General features: G+C 59.1%; 1 protein-coding gene across 4 annotated transcripts in view; it reads left to right on the top strand.

The window, feature by feature from the left end:
• Positions 1-17,272, top strand: part of RGS3 (regulator of G protein signaling 3) — a 69,881-nt gene extending 52,609 nt beyond the window's left edge. For 3 of the 4 annotated variants that reach the window (XM_041406746.1, XM_041406748.1, XM_041406747.1), the window contains 6 exons: positions 6,163-6,804; positions 10,203-10,276; positions 14,159-14,260; positions 15,085-15,146; positions 15,758-15,924; positions 16,012-17,272. In XM_041406746.1, coding sequence (XP_041262680.1) covers positions 6,163-6,804; positions 10,203-10,276; positions 14,159-14,260; positions 15,085-15,146; positions 15,758-15,924; positions 16,012-16,197 — 1,233 coding nt within the window. In that variant the 3' untranslated portion in view covers positions 16,198-17,272. Of the gene's footprint in view, positions 1-6,162; positions 6,805-10,202; positions 10,277-13,152; positions 14,051-14,158; positions 14,261-15,084; positions 15,147-15,757; positions 15,925-16,011 lie in introns of those variants that run through there. The other variant, XM_041406750.1, reaches the window with a different exon arrangement.
• The last annotated feature ends 3,440 nt before the right edge of the window (positions 17,273-20,712 follow it).

Here is a 20,712-nt window from a genome sequence, read left to right as displayed (position 1 = left end):
CACGGGAAACAGTTTGGGGAAAAAGCCCCACAAACTTGCAGCAGAATTTCCTTAAGCAGGAAGCACCGGGATCTCTGCACTCGGTGTCGCTGGGGGCAGGACAGGGCAGGAGAAGGGAGCGCGGCGGCTCTCGGGGTGATGCATGGCCCTTCCTCAGGGCACAGCGGCCGTCCGCTGCTGTCAGCAGGTAACAGCACCTCCGGGGAGAGCCGGCAGAGCCAGAAATAGCACGAGGGGCACGAGTGAGCCGCGTCTGGGGGAGGCTGGGGCGGTTTCAGCCGCCTTTGACACGGACATTAATAACGGGAGGGCAGAGCCGGAGCGCTGCGCCTGCAGCAGCCGAGCGCCGCCGCGGGCACATGGCGGGGCCGGGGCTGCCGGCGGAGGTGCCGCTCGCTCGGCCCGGGGGATGCAGCTGAGAGGCCGCGTTTGGTAGGTTTTACAAGCAAAGGCTGCAGCTGAGGGCTGGACCCTGGGCTGGGCAGGAGCCGGCTCAGGCTGAGGGAGCCGCACAGGGCGTCAGGAGCGCTGATGTCCTTGGGGATCCAAGGCTCCGCTCCTGCCTTGCTCTCTCCTGGGGAACCTGTGGCTCCTGCACGGCTCATTTACCACCAGGCTGGGCTTGAGGGTTGGTAAAGTGCATCCAGGGAGAGCGAACGGGCAATTGTAGCATGGGGATGTTTTGAGGTTCCTCCTCAAATGTGGGCTATGCACGGCTGTGCCGTCGGCACCAGCTGGCTCTTGCTGTGGGATCAGCATTGCAATGTACCCACAGTGTGGATTTTCTGCTCCAGGACTTTTGCAGCCTTTTGAATGCCGTCCCTGAACTGGCACTGGGGACCAACCAGCAGGTTCAGCCTGGAGCTGCAGCCGTGGCATGCTCGGAGTCTCGCTGGGGATGGAGGGTACCGGGTAAGGGCTGGGCTGGGATCCGGAGCTGGGACTGCCGGGGCAGCTGCGGTCGGGGCTGGCAGCCCGGGGCTGCGGCCGTGTCGAGCCCCTGGTGACGGCGTGGGGAGCTTCGGTCCCGGGTTGGTGGCTGACACTTTGAGCAGGTGGTGACACCGAGATGCGGGGTGCGAGCTGAGCCTGCAGCCGAGCTCCTCTCCCCGGGCACGGGGCTGCTGCCCTCGGGTGAACGTGGGCTCCACTTGCCGCTGCGATTCGGGAGCGGAGCGGCCCCGGGAGCCGCAGGGCTGGGGCTGGGCAGAGCCCTGCGAGCAGCGACCCGCCGGGAATGCAGGGATGGGATCGGGATTTGTGCAGGGATCCTCCCGTGCTTCCTCCCCGAGGAGGGCTTCTCCTGCCAGGGCTCTGAGGCAGCCGGGCTTTTGGGGCGGTACAAACATCACCCCCCATCTCCCATCTGCGCCTCCGCCCTCACTGCCCTGCCCCAGGCACTGCCGGCCCTGCTGTTCGGTGTTGCTGTTACGCTAATTGCTCGGGATCAATTATTCATTGTGCAGTAATGAAGCAGGGAGAGGGTAGAAAACCCGGCTGTGCAGCGAGCCCTGGGCTCTGGCCGGCCTCGCAGAGGGTGAGGAGCAGAGCTCGGGGAATGTTCCTCGTGAGCACTTTCACAATGACTCCCACGAAGATTTTCTCAAGTTTTGGTAGTTCTGCTTTGCATTTCTGGCTTTGCTTTCTTCCCCTCAGCCCCGTGCTGTGCTTTAGATGCTGTTCCTTGTAGCTGTGAGCCTCCTTGGTTCTTACTTGCCACATTTAAATATGAGGTGCTCAACAGCATTTCACAGTTAGAAGTCTCCAACCTGGTGGATCTGGGCACAGCTTGTCCCATGCTAAGAACCCAAATTGTAAAATATTTTCCTTCTGCTTTAGGAAAGATCTACTTTGGAAGGATTGGTGTTTCCTGGATGATGTGGGTGCTCTTTTTTGCATCAGCTGCAATCCAGCTGGTGTGGGGTGGGATATTGTCTCCAGCACTGCTGTCTGCATCTCTTCCAAAATAACCTTGGTCTCATTCCCATGGAGTTAAATGCTTTTGGGGACAGGTGAGGCATCTCAGAGCAAAGGTCATTGAAAGGCAGCAGGAGCCAGAGAGGTTCCCCATGGGACACAGGGAGGATGGAGCTGCCATGGTTGGGGACAGCCAAAATGTCACAGAGGTCCATTCACCCCTCCTGGGTGCGAGCACAGCTGGAGCAGCACATCCCTTGCCCTCCTGCTCACATCCATGTCCGACAGCCTGCAGGGACTTCCCTGCTTTTCCCAATCCCTGGTTTTGGCTGAGGAGGTACCTGGGTGCAGGGCAGCTGTCTGAGCTGTGTTTTGCCTCCTCTTCCTCAGCATCACCACAAAAGAAAAGAGAAAACCTGAGCATCCCCATCAGGAGCCAGGAAAGGCTCAATTAAATGTCCCCGTGGCCAGGCATTCCTTGAGCCACAGTGGCTCCATGACTGAGAGGAGCAGAGAGGCTTTGGGGGTTTTGAAAAAAAAAAGAGGGGAGAAAAAAAAAAAAAAAAAAAAAAAAAAAAAAAAATCCCTGACCTCCCCTGGCTGGGGATTCCAGGAATGCCATGTGTGCCAGCACTTCTGCAGTGGGACAGCTGGCAGCACCAGGGCAAGGGCAGGGCAGGCTTCAGCTCTCAGTGTGCTGTCTCCATGGCTGGGGTTTTCCCAGCTGGAAGTCCCAGCTGTGGGCCACTATCAAGGCCACATTATTAAAAGAAATGCTGGAGAAGTCGAGGTTGTGCTGGTGCTCATTGAAATTTTCTCTGCTGGTGAGCTGGAACAGTCCTGGATGTGAGCAGCAGCTCAGAGAAACCTGCTCGAGGTACAGACCAAGGAGCTGCAGTTCTTCTGCTCTGTCTTGGTTTCAATAAAACTTTAAAAACTTGAAAAAAAATTTTTTGAGATAGTGAGTGATCCTTGATGGCAAAAAGAACTCAGGGAGTGGGTAACAGGTGCAAGGTTTAAGGATGTTGGAGCAGGCAGGGCAGTGTTGGCTTTTTTTGGAGTGTGTTGATATTTGCTCAATGAGGAGATCATTCTCAGGAACTCTCTTGCTGTTGCTCTGGTCTCAGACCTATCATCTTCCTTCCCTAAAATGACCCCAGAGAGCCATGCTGGGCTTTGGAGGCAGCTCTTGCTTCTGCTTTCTCTTCCCCTTGTCAGGAAATGCTGCCTTGGCCTCTCAGTCTGAGACAGAAACTGGGAGAGTGAAGTGTGAGATCCTCCAGGCAGGATGGAGTAAATCCCCTCAGCCCCTCGCCCTGCCCCGATGCAGACAGCGAAACCCAGAGGCTGGGAATGGCAAAACCACTTTGTTGAGTGCAGGGGAAGATGCAGGTGGTGAAAAATGGAAATCTGCCCATGGAGGTCAGAGACACCCAGATGCTGAGAGCAGTGAGACCAAGGCATTGGGAATGGAGAAATCCAGATGTTGGCTGCTGGCACCTGAGCTGCTGCAGGGAGGGCATGGGATGTTTTGGGTGAGTCTGTGAGGTGGAAGGACAGCATGTCCTTCAGACAGCACCAGCACTGCCTCCTCCAGCAGCCCCTTGGCCACATGAAGTGGTGAGAAGGTGTCAGCCCCCCTCAGGTACTGGAAACTTGCTCAATGCCTCCAGGGAGAGCTCAGAGCCTCTTCCAGGGCCTAAAGGGGCTCCAGGAGAGCTGGAAAGGGAATTTGGACAAGGGCCTGGAGTGACAGGCTTTCCATTGCTAGAGGGCAGGGTTAGGTGAGATACTTGGAAGGAATTCCTGGCTGTGAGGGTGGGCAGGCCCTGGCACAGGGTGCCCAGAGAAGATGTGGCTGCCCCTGGATCCCTGGCAGTGTGCAAGGCCAGGCTGGACAGGGCTGGGAGCAGCTTGGAATAGTGAACCCCATGGAAAGGGGTGGGATAAGATGGGCTTTAGGTCCCTTCCAACCCAAACCATCCTGTGAGTCTGTGAAACCTGGTCACATCCCCATCTCTGAGGTCCCAAGTCAGCTTTGGGCAGCAAGGTGGCCTTGGCTTTGTGCTGATGAAGTCCCTGGTGCCCCAGCCAGGAGCAGGTCTGTGGGCTGGCAGTGATGGCATTGCTGCCTCTCCCCAGCCCAGGTGATGCTGAGCAGAGCTCAGCCCTGTGCAGACAGGATTTCCCAGCCCTGGTGATGCTCTCAGCCCGAGATGGAACCGACCCTGGCTCATGGTGAGGCTGCTGCTCATCCCCTCCATGCCAGAGAAGAGCAGCAGAGGCTCTGATTGAATTAGTGAAAGGATTTAATTTAATCCCCAAATGTCTCTCATTTTAAAGGAGCCTGTTCATTTCCTTCTAGGACCTTATCAGATGCAGGCACCCAGCACGTGAGCAGAAGGACTGGGCAGATAGGCAGTGCTGGGGGAGGGCTTTGTGGAGAGTGACTCGAGGGCTGTGTGGGTTTTTCCTCTAATTATTTCATGAGATAATGATGACAGTGATTGTAAGACAAATAAAACATCAGGAGCATCATTGAGGCGCATGCTGGTGCAAATGGCAGCCTGGCAGGGCAGGGCTGGGAACATTACCTTCCTACAAGGAATTACTGTGTCATTTCACCCCAAGGGTGGGGTGAGGGAGCATTTGCTTTGTGCCTGACACCAAATCCAGCTGTTTCAGGACAGGGCGATGTCATGAAGGGACCAAGCACAACGTGGTCTCTGATTTTTTGTCTTCAGACTCACTGGGGGAGTTCAGGTGATGCTGAATCGCTGCTGGGGTGTGCCAGGCTGGGTGGGACAGAGCTGGTGCTGTCTGTGCTACAGGTGACACCAGGGACCCTTTGGGTGTGGTAAACCAGGACAAGGCACAACTGACTGTGGCACTGAGCTCCAGCACCTTCCTGGAAACCTGCCCGGCTCTTTGCCCCTGAGCTCAGGCAGGTGCTGCTGGGTGGTGCCTGTGCTGTCCCCTCTGTGCTCATGGGGCTCACATCCCCCCTGCCCCCGGGGGAGGTGACAGCAGCTTCTGCAGCCCAACATCTGCACACAGCTGCCTGGGGATGTCCAGGGGTGGTTATCCCCTCTGTGCTCCGGGGAATGAAGGGTGTCCAGCAGCAGGGTGGCTCTCCCAGGGGTGCTGTCACAGGCTGGGACCTCCATGGGGATACAGCTCTGTTCACTCTGTAGGTGCCTCTTCCCAATGGGATGTGAGGCTGGGTGGGTTAACTCCTGGGGCTGCTGCCCTTTTTGAAGCTGAAGTCAGGGGTGTCTTTGTTAACTCCAGCTTTCTGGTGTCGCTGGGTTTGTGAAAATGCTTGGATCTCAGCTGGGGATACAGGAACTTCTTTCTGGGTGACTTGTTAGCTGGGGGTGGTCCTTTGGAATAGTCCTTGCCCCAGGATCTGTGTAGGAGGAAATTGCTTCTTAAAGAGAGGATTTTCTCTCCTTTGGTCTTTTTTCCCTCCTGGGCTGGTTTTGCCCCTTTGGCTTAGACACAAAAATCACATTGGACTCTGCTCTGTCAAGGGAGGGCTCATCAGAGGCTCCGCCTGCTCACAAAACAACCTTGGAGGTGCTTTCACTTGGACTTTTCCCTTTGAAACGACAGAGCTCACTCAGGCCTTCCCCAGCTGCAAAGAAACCTGGAAAAACCAGCCCCAAAGGCATAAACCCCCGACGGGGGCTGGTAGGAGTGGCTGTGGTTTTGTAGGACTTGCCCAGAGCCACGGGCTGAGCTGGGGCACTCCAGGGATGGGCAGAGCCCGGCGCTTCCCTTCGGCATTTGCTAACGTGGTGCAGGAGGAGCCGGAGCTGCCGGACGAGCTGCTGGGTTTCTCTGCAGCCCCTGGGGGAGATCCCTGCAGGGCAGCAGCTCGCAGCAGCCATCGGGGTGAGGATGCTGTCACGGCTCTGCCTCTGTGGCTGGAGCCCAGCCGGCACCCTGGCATTCCTCAGAACGCACCAGAACTGCTGGAAGCTGAGTGCCACCATCCCAGTCCTGCCAGCTGGGGAACCTGGTGTTGCAGGGCTCAGGAGCAGGACTGGGTGCTGACAGCAAGGGGTGACTTGGCACCAGCGGGGATGTGGGGATGATGCCATCCCAGCCCACCAGAGCACTGTTAGCATTGTACCAATCGGGGTAGGTGGGGTGTGAGGAGGTGAAAGGCTCCCCTGGGAGGTGGCCAGAGAGATTTGGGGTGCTTCTGCTTTCATCCTTCTTTATCTTCTCCTCTGGCAGATGCTGGAGACGGACGCCGAGAAGCCGGGGCAGATGCACTCGGAGGCTGGGAAGGCAGCTGTGGGTGATGCCCCTCTGGCTGCCAAGAAAACAGCTCTGACTGAGCCCTGGGACGCTCTGGGGGCCACCCAGGCTCCTCTCCCGGCGGAAAAGCAGCCGGTGACCACGGCAAAGGGAGAGGAGCAGCCCAGCTCCCTGCCAGCCTTTGTCATCCCCGAGCTGCGGCTGGACAGCACCTTCAGCCAAAGCGCGGCGGGCACGGCGGGCAGCGCCACGGACGGCGAGGACGAGGAGGAGGATGAGGAGGAAGATGAGGAGGAGGAGGACGAGGAGGACAGCGACGAGCAGTACCTGGACAGGAACGAGCTGAAGCGCAGCAGCATGATCGAGACGTCGGGCGGGCAGCCCGGCTACACCCTGAGCGTGCAGGGCTCGCTGCGGCGCCGCACGCACAGCGAGGGCAGCCTCCTGCAGGAGGCCAAGGGCCACTGCTTCACCTCCGACACCACCCTCAACTGCTCCGACAGCCAGGGCCCCGCCGCACACTGGGCGCTGCCCTCCCCCAGGACCCTCAAGAAAGAGCTCGTCAAGAACGGCGGCTCCATCCACCAGCTGACGCTGCTCTTCTCGGGCCACAGGAAGGTACGTGAGCCACGGCTGGCCGTGGTGCTGGGACAGCTCCTGGGCTGGAGGTGTCCTGCCGTGTAGCTCCTGTCTCCATGACCATGGCAAAGCTCCCTTCTGAGCGCTCAGGAGGGTCCCTGTCCCTGGCAGCCAGCTCTGGAGGTGTCAGCAGCCGGGGCATGGCACCAGAGCAGTGTGTTGGGGCTGTGGGTGGCACTGCCACCGCTGCACCCACACCCTGCAGGGCCCCTGGCCTGGGCAGCGCTGTCTGCTGGGGCTGCTGGTGGCAGAGGTGCCCCTGGGCATCTGGGCTTGCACAGGGCTGCTCCCAACAGCAGTGGGGAGAATCCCTGGTGACAGTCCCCAGTGTGCAGGGGTGCCAGGAGCAGTGTGACCCTCTGCCCCACCAGCCTTCTGCAGGGCTTTCACCACTGTGGGGGTGCATCTCATGGAAAAGCTGTGCTCAGCAGTGATGTGTGACCCACCTCTGCTGCAGGAGGAGCAGCAGAGGCTGCGCTGAGGCAGCTCTGCCCAGGACTGGCCCGTGCAATCCCGGGGGTGGGTCTGGGGTGCTCCCTGAGCAGAGCTGGCCCTGGCTGCATGGTGCAGGAAATGAGCTGCCAGTGCAGAGATCATTCCTGGGAAGTGCTGCTGTTCCCATCCTCCCCAGGTGGCACTGGCAGGGTGCTGAGATTGGCCTCTGGCCCCATACCCTGCTTTGGCCCATCCTCAGCTCTGGGTGCTGCTTGGGGCTCTGGTGCTCAGCACAGGACTGCAGTCCATTGCTCAGGGTGCGTTCCCAGCTCAGGACCTCGTTTCACAGCTCAGGACCATGTCCTGCTGCTTGGGACACCTTGCAGAGCCACATTCTGCTCCAGAGCAGTGGCTCCTTGGCAGGAGAGGCTGCTGCAGACCCTGGGGTTAAACCCATGCTAGAGTTAAACCCATGCTGGGTTAACCCTCTTCCTGCCACGCTGCTTGAAAAGCCACCCTGATGCTGTTTCCTGGAGGAATTTTTGGGCTCAGAGTCCATGCCCAGCTGGTAAGAGCCCTTCCCAGGGTTACTCACTGCTGGGATGGGGCTGCTCTCTGCAGGGAAGTTCAAATTCTCCTGGAGACTGAGGCCAACAATTGTGTGTGGGTGGAGATGGGGGTTCAGACCCGCCCTATCTCCGATAAAGAAAAGCCACCCTTGTGTCAGGGGCACGGTCACTGCCTGTCACACGTGCGAGGGAGGCGGTGACAGCGCCAGCGCCGGCTGAGAGCGTCCCGTGAGCAGTGCCCTGAAGGAGAGCTCACAGTGCCGCTGTGTGTGCAGCCCCGAGCCCGCAGCCCTGCAGCGCTGCAGCCCGGCAGCCCTGCAGCCCGGCAGCCCCGCAGCCCGGCAGCCCTGCATCCCGACAGCCCTGCAGCCCTGCAGCCCGGCAGCCCGGCAGCCCTGCAGCGCTGCCCGAGCCGGGTGGGCTGTGTGTCCCTGCCGGGCACCCCGGGTCGTGCTCCCCCTGCCCCGGGGAGCCGCCAGCTGCGCTTCCTGCTCTCATCTGGGGGCATATTTTCCCGCAGAGGTGAACAGAGCTCCACCTGCGTTGAACTGTTCTGAAGGTGCAGATTAGACTGGGATTTTTGGGGCAGGGATTGGCAGCCTGTGCCGGCCGGGAGGGCAGTGTCGTGGCTGCACCTCCTGCAGCTCCCAGTTCCAAGCCTGCAGCAGCTCTGGCTGTTTGGAGCCCAAATCCCTGCCTATGTGTTCTCCTGGGCACCCCTGCCTATTCCTACTGCCCTGCTCCCTGCTCACCTCACCTTGCTCCCACCACCCCATTCCCACTGCTCTGCTCTCATTTCCCTGTTCCCACTGCTCTGTTCCCACTGCCCTGCTCCCACCACCCCATTCCCGCTGTTCTATTCCCATTGCCCTGTCCCCAGTGCCCCATTCCCACCGTGCTCCCATTGTCCCATTCCTCTTGTCCTGCCTCTCCAGCTGCCTGTGGAGGGTGTGCAGCAGTCAGGGAAGCCGACACGGGGCTGAGCCGCTGTGGGATTGGGTTACTGCCACTGTCCCTGCCTACACTTTGGAAGCACTTTCATTGGTCTGTGTCCTTGAATAGTTCAATGAAACCTCCGAGTTTTTTTGGAGCAGGACACTGGTGCACAATTCCCAGAGGGAATTCCCCCACCAAGTTGTCAAGCACTGGCAAACCTGCACCCGGCAGCCTCGGCTGCAGGGCCATCACATCCATCACCCTTCTTGGTTATTTTCCCATCTGGGAGTGTGTCAGAGGGGCTCATCCCACAGCCTCTTTTAACAGCATCGTGCCCGGTGTGCCTCCCCATTCCCCCCTTCCCGCGGTGGGGCTGGGAGCTGGTTGTTTTATTGGGCATGGTGGGGAGCGCGGGGACTCCTCGGGAGAGCTCTGCCGCTGCCTTTTGTCCCCGAGCACGGAGCCTCTCCGGACAATGGCAGGAAGCCGCGGCCAGCCCGTCTGCCGGGGCCGGAGCGGCCCGGGGAAGGTGCTCGGCGAGGGCCGCATTGTTCGGGCCCGATAAACTCCGGAAAGCCGGGGGCAGAATGGAAGGAAGTGTCCGGAACCTCGGGCCCGGGGCTGCGGGGCTGAGCACAGGGTTCCCACGGCCCGCGGGGTGATGATCCTGGAAAGCGCCTGGCAGCCCCGGGAGCACGGGATGAGCTGCCGGTGGTCGGGTGGGTGCGGGGCGGGATGCAGGGCTGGCCCTGAGCTTCTGCAGCGTGCAGGAATGGATGGAATGCTAAAGCCCCCGAGCCACGGTGATCCCGCGGCTCTCCCTGCCTGGTGCCAGGCTTTCTGGCTGTGCTGGGATGCTCTGAGCTCATGGCACATCCCAGATCCCCTTGGTTTGTCCAGGCTGCCCTGGAGCAGTGGTCAGAAAATAAACTGCAATGATATGATTCAATTATAACTGAACTTCTCTGATCTCTCCTGTCTGGGGACTGCTGGGAACTCCTGACTAATTTTGGATGCCTAGCCTGGTTCTGGGGGGCCTTTGGGCAGTGGCATGATCCCTGTGCTCATTCAGCAGCAAGAGTAGGAGCATCAGGAGTGGAGATGTGAATGTCCTCCCTGTAGGAGGTTCCACTGTCAGCACCTTGAACCTGGAGGGTACGTGGGCCAGCGGTCCTGGGGTCTCCTTGCATGCTCCAGGAGCACCACGGGCTGAAGGTGGCAGAGGACGAGTGAGGGCAGGGAGGTTTCTGTGTCAGGAGCTTGTCCTGTGCTATTGCCATCATGAGGAAGGGACTCTGTGGGTGCTGGCTGTCTGGACTGTGTGCTGTGGCCCACGGCGGATGCTGGCCCTGCTGGCCCTGCTGGCTGGTGACACAGAGTGACACAGTGGGCACGTCCTGGTGTGATGACAGACGCTGTTTTTCTGTTCACCCCCAGCTGAGTGGAGCAGACCCTGAGTGCAGCTGTGATGAAGGGGATGAGACCTCTCGCAAGAAACGCAGCAAGAGCCTGTAAGTGTCACATCGGGGGTGGCATCAGGGAGTGCCAGGGCTGTTTGTGGGGTCAGACACCTCGGCCTAGCCCTGCTGGTACCGGGAGCCCTCAGGATCCCTGTCTTCCCCCTGACTTCTTCCAGCAGCAAAGCCATGACCTGGGATCTCACTTGAGATGGAATTATTTCCAGGGAGGGTGGTGGGGTGTGCTGGGGGCACTGCCCAGCCCAGCTGGGAGCACCCCCTTCCACCGTGCTCGGGCAGGGTGAAGATACCGGCTCTGGGGAAAAACAGCTTGCCCGGGTTCAGGGAGAGGACATGGAAGCAGTGAAATCTGAGCTGGGGGCCTCCTTCCCGCTGGCCCCATGCCGGGAGGAGGAATGGGGAGGTGGAATGGGGAGGTTTTGCACCGTGGGTCAGGCTCAGCCCTTGCGGCACATCTGCGGCAGTGCGGTGGGAGCAGGGACCGAGGGGACCCCGAGGGACACCGGCAGCCCTCTGCTGCCCCCGGTAAGACTTTGGGGTGCCAAAAAGTGGGTGCAAGCAAGGACAAGGCAGCCGCGGCCTTTGCTGTCCTCAAACACAGCTGCATCTGAGGGGGGCAGGGGCACGAGTGAGGATGTTCGGGAGCGAACTCCTCCGGAACGTGGATCCGGCCGGTGCCGGGGCCACGGGGATGCCCGTGGCCGTGTGCCCCGTGCCCTGCGCCACGTGTGCCGGGCAGGTGGAGGAGCCACACGCGGCTGGAGCGGCTCGGGGTGCGAGGGGGCTGCGCACGCAGCTGCCCGGCCTCGCCGGCTGTGCCAGCGAGCGGCACTGTCGGCCCGCGCTGCCTCATCGCTGCCGCCTATTTTTAGCTCTTTTTATTATTTCCCCCCCCCCAGCACTCGAAATGAAAACGAAGCCCTTGCGGCAGGGACGTCCCCCGGCCGCGTGGCAGCGCCGGGGGAACGGGGCTGGCGGGGGAGGCTGGGCCCCCCCGGCGCGGCGGGGTCAGGGGCGGGTGCGGAGAGGGCTCCGCGCTCACCTTGAGCGGCGGGGATGCTCCGGGGAGCGCTTGGCAGCGCCATTGGCTGCACCGCGCCGTCCCGGCCGGCTCCGGGACTATTTATGGTGCGGGGGCCGCGGGTCGGCACTCGCTCCTCTGCCGGCACACGCTGCCGGCCTCGATGTACCACGCCATGGTGGACTTTTCCGAAAAATACCTGGAAAGGTAGGACACCCGGCATCCTGCCAGGAAGGGGAATGTGCTGCCCAGGGAATGGTTTGGAAGCAGCGCGGGGTGATGGTGCTGGGCCTCGTGGTCATGCTGGGGTGCTGGGGCAGATCACTTCATAGAGGCAACTCTGAGTGAAATCAATTATTTTGTGGAATTATTTTTGCTGCGGCATTTATTGTGCAGTGTGGCCGCAGCTGGGGGCTGTGCCTGCCCGTGGCTGTCACAGGCTGGGTTGGTGCCACCCCTTCTTTGCAAGGGTGTGCAAGATGAGCAGCATGTGGAAGTTGGGGAGCTTCCTTAGGAGGTGTTTGCCTAGTGTGTTCCAGCTGGAAAATCCACCCAGGAGCCAGGATCACCTGCCTGGTGTGCTCCAGCTGGCCTGGTGCCGAGGGCTGTGCTGTGGGAGCGACCCTGGTGTGCCACACAAGGGGTGCTCAGTGCCCTGCCAGCCCTGCCGGGCGCCGACTGCTGCCCTGCTAAACTGGGAATGCTGCTGGAGTTGCTGCCCGAGGCTGTGTGGGATGGCTCGTCCCGTGTGCTGGCGGGTCCCCGGCTGCCGGCGGCGCTGGTGGCGCAGCAATGGGAGGCAGATGGTGTTTGGAGCGTGAGGCTCCGTGTTTGGATCTGCTTTTCCTGCGTTAGCGGGAGCCTGGCAGCAGCGGGATGTGTGTCCTGCTGGGATCACAGCCCAGGGCGTGTGAAGGCAGTGGAACTGTCCGTGTCCATGAGGGCATGGATGGCAGCAGGGACTGGGGGGAGAGATTGCCCTCTGCAATCATTCTGTGGCTCATTGAACTGACCCCTGTGGTTGTTGCACCTTTTATTTTTCCCAGTGGCTGCTATGTTTTACCCTCCTGGGACTGGAGAAGTGTGGGTCTGGAGAACATCACCTGGCGGGAACTGTCCGTGTCCATGAGGACATGGATGGCACCAGGGACTGGGGGGAGAGATTGCCCTCTGCAATCATTCTGTGGCTCATTGAACTGACCCCTGTGGTTGTTGCACCTTTTATTTTTCCCAGTGGCTGCTATGTTTTACCCTCCTGGGACTGGAGAGAGGTGTGGGTCTGGAGAACATTACCTGGCATGGGGTTGTGCATCCGTGCCCTGAATCTCTCCTGTCCCTCTTGTGTCCCTGGGCATGGCTTGGCCAGGTAGAGGTGGCTTCTCTCAGCATCCTTGCTGTGCGACCTGTGGCAGATCCTGTAACATTAAATTTGCAGAATCAGAAAGAGCAAGAAGTGGAAACTGAAGCCGCTTGCCTAATGAGATGATGCCAGATAAGGAGCTTCAGATTTAGAGGACAGAGTCCATGTATGTTGAGAAAAGACTGATGCTCTTATGTTTTGATAAATACATTACATCCACAGGCAGTGAAACACTGTCTATGTGCACTTCATGATGCGATCGAGGAGAGGTATTTTAAATGGAAGAAATTGAAAACACAGATGGAAGCTGTAATTCTTTCCAGTTATAAGGGTTCCAGCCACATGTAATTAAGATAGCATTATACTTGCTTTTTAATGAGTGACAGATCAGAGCCATTGGGAGAACACTGACAGAAAAGGGAGTGAGAAGCAAGGCCCATACGCTAAAACTTGTCATTGCTGCATTTTTGGGCTTTTGGGGCGGTGTTTGGTACCGGTCCCCCCGGTGTCCCCGCTGCGTCCGGGTGCAGTGACCGCGCTGTGCCGCGCGGGGGCAGCACCGCCCGTCCCATCCCTGCCCGCGCCTGCTCCGGCCGGGGGGGCTCCGTTCCCAAAAATCTGGACAACTTCGTGTTACTGGCAGCTCCCCGGGGCAACCGCGACCCCCACGGCCGTGTGCCCGTTAGTCTGTCTGCCCAGGGATGCTGGAGCGGGGGCACCCGTGCGCGGGTGACAGAGTGGCGTGTCTTTGTCCCAGTGCCCTGCTCTGCCAATCCCGGCCACCCCCTTACGGAAATGTCCCCAGGCCATGTCCCACAGGGGCTGGCACCGCAGACGTGTGAACACCCGTGGGGTGTGCACGTGTGGGTGCCCACGCAGGGGGGACACAGGGCAGCGCAGTCCCCGCTCTGCTCCTCAGCCCGCTCCGCCCCGCCGCCGGCCCCGCTGCCTTCCCGGGATGCCTGCGCTCTATAAATAGCCCTCGTAAATCCTCGCCGTGATTATTTTTCCCCGCCGTCTCTTGAAAGGCCCCACTATCCGCCTCGGCGCTGATTTTTCCACCTTTCCTCAAGTTACCCCAGCAACGGCAGAGCCGTCCCAAACAGCGGCGGGGCTGACACAGCCTTTACTCACTCGCTCGCACGCTCCCGGGCCGCCCCAGCCGCATTTAAAGCTCTCCGCGCTGAGCCCTCCCACTTCCCGTTCCGCGCTGGCCGCTGCGGCAGGAGCGCGGCTCGGGGCGGGCGGCAGAGCGCCCGGGCGTCCCCGCTGTCCCCGCCGTCCCCGCCGCTCGGGCTGTCCCCGCTGCCATGCCCTTCTTCCGCGACCTGTCCAAGCCGCAGCCGCTGGAGTTCCACGCGGAGATGCTGCTGGCGGTGCAGCGGCCGCACACGGGCAGCCTGCAGCGCCGGCACACCATGAAGGAGTAGGTGCTGGGTGCTGGGCGCGGGGCGCGGGCGGGACGCGCTGCCCGAGGGTCCCCGCGGGGCCGGGGGTCCCCTCGCCACCCGCTCACACTCGCTCTTCTCTCTAGAGCCAAGGACATGAAGAACCGGCTGGGGATTTTTCGGCGGCGGAACGAGTCCCCCGGAGCCAACCCCTCCGGCAAGCTGGACAAAGTGCTCAAATCGCTCAAGTAGGTGCTGCGAGCGGGCGGCGCGGGGATGGATGGGGACCGTGGGGGCTTGGGGACCGTGGGGGCTTGGGGACAAGCTGTGGTCTGGAGCTCCTCACCTCCAGGGAGGCTGTATTCACCCCGTTTTGGGAAGCTGTGGACAAAGTCTTTGTGTCTGGAGGAACATTTACAATTTTTTTTTTTTGGCTGAAAATCTCCTGCTGGAGGGTGAGAGGTGCTGCCTGCACAGTGGCACCGCAGCAGCTTGGGCTGGAAATTTACCTGACAGCAGCGTTCTCCCAGTGCCTGTCTGTGGAACTTTAACTGGCCAGAAGATGGTTTGAAAAACCACTTTGCTCTGGAGATGCTCCAGCAGCTGGAGACAAGCCCCCCCCTGCTCTTGCTCCTGGCAGCTTCTCTGGCTGCTTGAATGGGGCAGCTGAAATCCCACTTTTCCGCAGCTCTGCATCACCCAGGGCTTTTTCCTCAGACACCCCAAGTGCCACAGCTGCCTTCACAGACCCCCGGGGTAGGATTTTCTTCCTGCCAGCCTAAAGGCAGCGGTTTCCTTTTGGCAGAGCTGCTGTGGTGCTGCCTGGTGCAGAGCCTGGCTCTGCCTTCAGCCGCTCTGCCGGTGCCAGTACCAAGGTGGGAGCCAGGGCCAGCCCCTCGGGCACACAGCGTGGCTTTATCCTCTGGAAACGTTTAGCAGGAGGCTGATTTGGGAGCTGGGAGCAGCCGTGCTGGGCTCACAGCCTGGCTTTTAATCCACTGGAAATGTTTAGCAGGCAGCAAAAGCAGCTTTTGCTGCTGAGCTTTGCCAACGTGCCGTCCTTTTTCCACAGGCCCACTCCCGAGGAAGCGCTCAAGTGGGGGGACTCTCTGGAGAAGCTGCTACTGCACAAATGTAAGTGTGTGTCCATCCCTTCCACTTGTGTTTGCTGCCAGGGGAATATCCAGACACGTGCCTGGATAAAGCTGGGATTTCCTCTATTAATCCCTTCCGGAGTTTGGGGATGCACAAAGCCAAATTAGCCTCTCCCTCGTCTGCCCCCCTCCTGCTCCTGCCTGGCCCAAGGGGGAACTTGGTGACAGGGGCCAGGGAGAGCTTCAGGTCGGGGCTGCAGCCCCCAGCTTGGGGAGGAGAGATCCATGTCTGTGCCCAGTTTGAGGCTGTACAGAGGAGCAGGAGCTGCTTTAGAACATTCTGAAGATGGGAGGACAGCCCTTCTCAGGCACCCCATCCTACACCCAGCCCAGGGGATGGCCAGAGCATCCTGTCGCCACTCCAGCCCAGCCTCCCTTCTGGCTCTCAGTGCTGCAGCCAGGCTGGGATGTGGATTCAGCTCCTGGATGGGCTGTGCTGCCTTGGCAGTGCCATCGCTGCCTGTTTGCACAAGGGGCTTTTTGGGGCAGTGCAGAGAGGTGGTTTGGACTGCAGCTCTGCCAGAGCTGAGGGTCCTGTGGGACTGTTCCCTGTCTGTGAGCAGGGGTAGAGCCTGTCCTTGTCTCCCACAGACGGGCTCGCTGCCTTCAGGGCCTTCCTGCGCACCGAGTTCAGCGAGGAAAACCTGGAGTTCTGGCTGGCCTGTGAGGAGTTCAAGAAGATCAAATCTCAGTCCAAGATGGTCTCCAAGGCCAAGAAGATCTTCGCTGAGTACATTGCTATCCAGTCCTGCAAGGAGGTGAGGGCTGGCTCCCAGCTGGTATGCGGCTCCCGGCACGGTGGCTGCTGGGGAACTGCTCACCAGCCCTAGTTCCTCTGCCCACAGGTCAACCTGGACTCCTACACACGGGAGCACACCAAGGAGAACCTGCAGAACATCACCCGCAGCTGCTTTGACCTGGCTCAGAAGAGGATTTACGGGCTCATGGAGAAGGACTCGTACCCCCGCTTCCTCCGCTCTGACCTCTACTTGGACATAATCAACCAGAAGAAGGGCAGCTCCCCACTGTAGGCCCAAGGACTGTCTCGGGGCAGGCTGGGAGCTGTGTGTTTACATGGAATTGGGCAGTGGAGGCCTTCCCAGGAGCTGGTGGGAGCTCGTTGTGCTGCTCGTGCCCCAGGCCGTACGGACAGGGGGCAGCTGAAGGCACCGAGCCCGGGGCCGAGGGGACCGACAGGCCGGGCAGTCTGGCACTGCTGCAGCCCCACCACCGCTGGTACAACGCCTTCGGGGTGGCCCCGGCATGGATTTACCCAGGAGGGAAGCTCCCACAAGACTACTGTGAAGCACCTGCCCCAGCCATGAGCGTTGCTGGAAGGTGGAGAGTGAGCCCAGCTCGGCGAGGAGGAGGAGGGGATCTCGTGCAGGGCTCTGGCAAGGGGACAGCAGCACTGACACAGATGTGGTCCTGGATTAAAGCCTTGTGAACTGGAGCAGCCCCAGGATGCTGCTGTGCTTCCCTGTGCCGTAGGGCCTCCCGGCTGCCCTGGAGCAGCTCTGGCAGGAGCCTGACGCTTCCTTGGCTCATGGTGGGTCCCCCCGGGAGCAGCGAGAGCCGGGCCCTTCTCCTGTGCTGGAGGTGTGCAAAGCACCCCCTCCTGCCCTCACCCCTGGTTTATTTATTGCCCTCCTGTAGCTGGACACGTTGCTGTGTGATAGGAGCCCCCTGTGTCCTCCCCGTTCCCAAGTTACAAGTGCAATATTTGTGTGTGTCGCGGCCGAGTTCTCCGGCGGAGTGGATGCCTTTTTCTTTTCCCAGGTGTGTAGATTTTGTAAGGTAGCAAGTTTTGTGTGCCAGACCCATTCCCTGGCAGCGGGCCGCTGGGGGAGCCTGGTGTAAATATCAATATACCGATGCCCTGACGACGGAGGGTTTGGTGATGGAGAAAAGCAACTCTGTGCAGCAGCCGCTCTCCTGACTCTGGATAACGATGCTGTGGTTGGGAAGCGGGGGTTCCTGCTGGCCCTGGCAGGGCGGGGTGCACTGCCTGCCTCCCAGTTTACAGTGCAAAGCATCTCTGCAGCTAGAAAAAACCTACATTGTCATGGCCATAGGGTAAATAAAATGAGAATATCATTTCTTGTAGCTGGCTTTTGTTCGTGCCGTGTTTGTCAGCACTGGTGGAGCTGCGCAGCCCTTGCCTCGCTGTAGAGTGTAAAATCCTATTACTGTGTGGCTAAAGAAGGGAAAATCTGATTCCATGAAATTCTGAGCTGTTTTTTATGATGGAGCAGCTGCCAGAAGCTCCTGAGTCCAGGTCTGGGTGTAGGAGCAGAGTTTTGCCCAAACTGAGACGTTCCCAAGCACAGCAGGGCACGAAGCTCTGAGCAGGGAAATGCCCAAACACACCAGTGACCTCCTGCAGCTCCAGGTCCCTCTGTGGACACACCAAAAGCAGCAACAAAAAGCTGTTCCAGGTCTGTGCACAGCTTGGCATGGCTGCTCCTCCCCAGCAAGGACAGTGCTCTGGTGTGGGATGCAAATATTTTGTAAAGGCTGTTCAGGGTGTGTTTGGCACCTGAAGTGCTACCTGGTTGTGGTGGGCCTTGGATGGCTCAGAGATGTGACTGTGGTGTCACAGGGCCGTGCTGGGCTGTGGTGGGGCTGCCCAGAGTGCTGCTGGGGCTGCCCAGGGCTGTGTGGCTGCCTCACCTGAGCACAGCTCTCCCCAGCAGCTGCCATCTCTGGGGAGCTGCCTGTTTTTCCTATTCAAACAACCAGCAGGTGATGCCAGGTGAGGCAGAGCTGAGGGCTCTGCTCAGGGCTTGGCTGGGACAGCAGGGTTGGTGAGGTGGCTCTCCTGGAGATGCTGTTGGCACCCCAGGGTCAAGGTCCATGGCTGGTGTCCCAGTGGTGACCCAGTCACTGACCCCAGAGCTGCTGGACTCAGTGGGTGGGGGCACCCTCCCAGCTGCCTCCTCCAGGCCAGACCCCCCTCTTTCTCCTGGCATTGCCCAGAGCTTTTATCTCCTCTCCTTCCCAGCTGGGAGGGTTTCCCTTTGTGTCTGGACTCAACATGGATTTTCTTGCACTTCCCCCTTTCTCCATCTGCACTCTCCTGAACTCCTCACTCCATCCCAAACCACCAGTGTTAGGAAACTTACAGCAGGGTCCCTTTATTGTCCCATTTTTCCATGTCCCCAGGCTCACTGGGACACCCACAGAGGGTCTGGGCTCGGGGGGCTTTGTGGTCAGTGGGCAGCTCAGTCCCTGCTGTCACCTTCTCCCTGCCCTGAGCACAGCCCCAGCAGCCCTGGTGCATCCCGTGGTGCTGCTGATGCCCAGGAGCATCCCAACCCCATAACCACACTGGGGTTTGAGCCTAAAACCTGCCTTCCCTCCAGGAATTATCCCAGCCCAGGGAGCCAGGCAGGCAGGGAGGGCTGGAGCTGCCGTGGGATGTGTGGGGTGGGAATCTGGCTTTCGGCTTTGATCCCTGCAGGGGACAAAGGCCCCATGGGGGTTGAGAAATGAGGACATGGGGTGACTCCCTGGAAAGATGAAATAGCCCTGGGTGAGTGGCAGGAGCTGGGTTATTGCTGTAAAAGAATTTATTGCTGGGTTCCAGGCTGGCCTGAGTCACTTGGCAAACACCATCCCCACGTGCCTGGGGACACTCGATTCCCTGGAGGGACAGGCTGGGGGAAACCTGGAAGGGCCACGTGCTTTTTCCTTGTTTTCCTGGGATGGCCAGTGCCCCCTGCACAGGACAGGTCTCAAAATGAACTCAGGTCTCCTTGTGGACTCTGTGGTGACACTGAAGCCACAGCTTTGTCCTCTCTCTGCTGTCCGAGAGGGGCTGGGACAATTTCTCCAAGGCTTTGTGCTGCAGAGCAGAAAGTGTGAGCAGCTTGGAGCATCTGCACAGGAACTGCTGAGGGAAGTGAGCCCGTGGAGAGGGTTTGTTCTGGGGACATTGGTTGGGATGGAGATCCAGCCCAGGTTTGTTCTGGGGACATTGGCTGGGATGGAGATCCAGCCCAGGTTTGTTCTGGGGCCATTGGTTGGGATGGAGATCCAGCCCCACTGCTCTGAGGGGACACAGGGAGCTCTTACAGGGATACTGAGCTTACAGCCCACAAAGGGAAGAGCAATGTCCTTCTGTAGCATGAAATCAGATATCCAGGACAAAATCCAATCATGCCAAGAGAAGAAATTCCTGACTCATCGATGCCAATGCCACAAGCATGCATGAAGGGAATGGGAATTAGGTATATTCCTAATTCCTAATTTGAGCCACAACCCAACTGGCACTGCTGGAGGGACATTCCCAAGGCAGCAATGCTGGGATCAGGGGGGTCACCTGGCTGGGGATGGTCCTTGGGGAGGAGAGGGGACATTACTTGCACTGAAGCCACCCAAGAAGGGTGACAGGAGGAGCTGCTGCCTGTCCTGGGCTCGTCCTGAGGATCAGGGATGTGGGGAAGAGCTGCCTGTGGACATCGCTGGTGCTGCAGCCAAAGGGAATTTCCCAGTGTGGAAACTGGTGCCTTCCAAAACAGGGAGCATCTTATCTCGGCAGGTAACGAGGATTTATCTCTGGGCTAAAAATTAGTGGTTGCTGAGTTGCAAATAGTGGCAGCTCAGCCGTGTTTGTTGTGTGCAAACAGGGCAAAGTCCACCCAGGTGCTCCTTGTTCATCCATGGCACGAAGCTCACCCAGCTGAAGGCAAAGCTCCCAGGGAAGGGATTTATGTGGGAAAATGGGAATTATCACCAGAAAGAGCTGAAAGCTTCAAAAATTGACGTGGTTCTCGGTATAAAAAAGGTAAAATGTCCTAAGGTCCTGAGTTTAACGTGACGGTTCCCTCACACCCTCAGGGATGAGGAGGTTGGGATGAACAAAAAGCACTTGGAGAGGTGGGAAAATGTGTCAGCTGTCCCAGGTGATGGCCTTGACCCTTCAGGTGTCCCTCAGGTCAGCATTGCATCAGCTGCCTTGCATGGCTGGCAGCCAGGGATGGCTGCTGGGGTCACCTGTGATTCACAAAAGCAAAGGAAGCTCTGAATGTGGCAGCTGAAAATGCAGCTCAAGCTGCTGAGCACCTCTGGCATGAAGATTTATTGGGAGAAGGGAATGAGGAGTGTGGTCATCCCAGGTGAGCACCTGCAGCACTTGGGTTGCAAGGAGCCTCGTTCCAGAGCTGGCTAGAAGCCAGGAGCATAAAGCTTTTCTCTTATTTCTACAGAAATGTAAGTTTTCCTTTTTTTGCAGGCGTGTCCTGTGCCCCAAGACACTCCAACACTTGCTCAGCCTTTACTGCACTTTTCCAAGGCACCCATTCTGGTGAACAAACCTACCCAAATAAACAGAACTTTCTACTGAGCAAAATCATTCCTTGGACCCCTGATTAGACAAATATTCTCAGAATAGAAGCAAGGCTGCTTTCCAGCCCCAGACTAAACAGAGCTCAGCAGTTTGATACTGAAACCACTGACACAAGAATTCCCTGCCTGGAGTAAACAGCTGAGCTGCTGTGACAGCCCCTTCACCCTGCTCAGGGCTACTGAGGCTTATCAGGAGC

Source organism: Onychostruthus taczanowskii, unplaced genomic scaffold (assembly GCF_017590055.1).
Source record: "Onychostruthus taczanowskii isolate IOZ18803 unplaced genomic scaffold, ASM1759005v1 scaffold25, whole genome shotgun sequence".
NCBI lineage: Eukaryota > Metazoa > Chordata > Aves > Passeriformes > Passeridae > Onychostruthus > Onychostruthus taczanowskii.
Note: the sequence above shows the minus strand (reverse complement) of the source record. Positions and strands in the feature narration are given on the sequence as shown.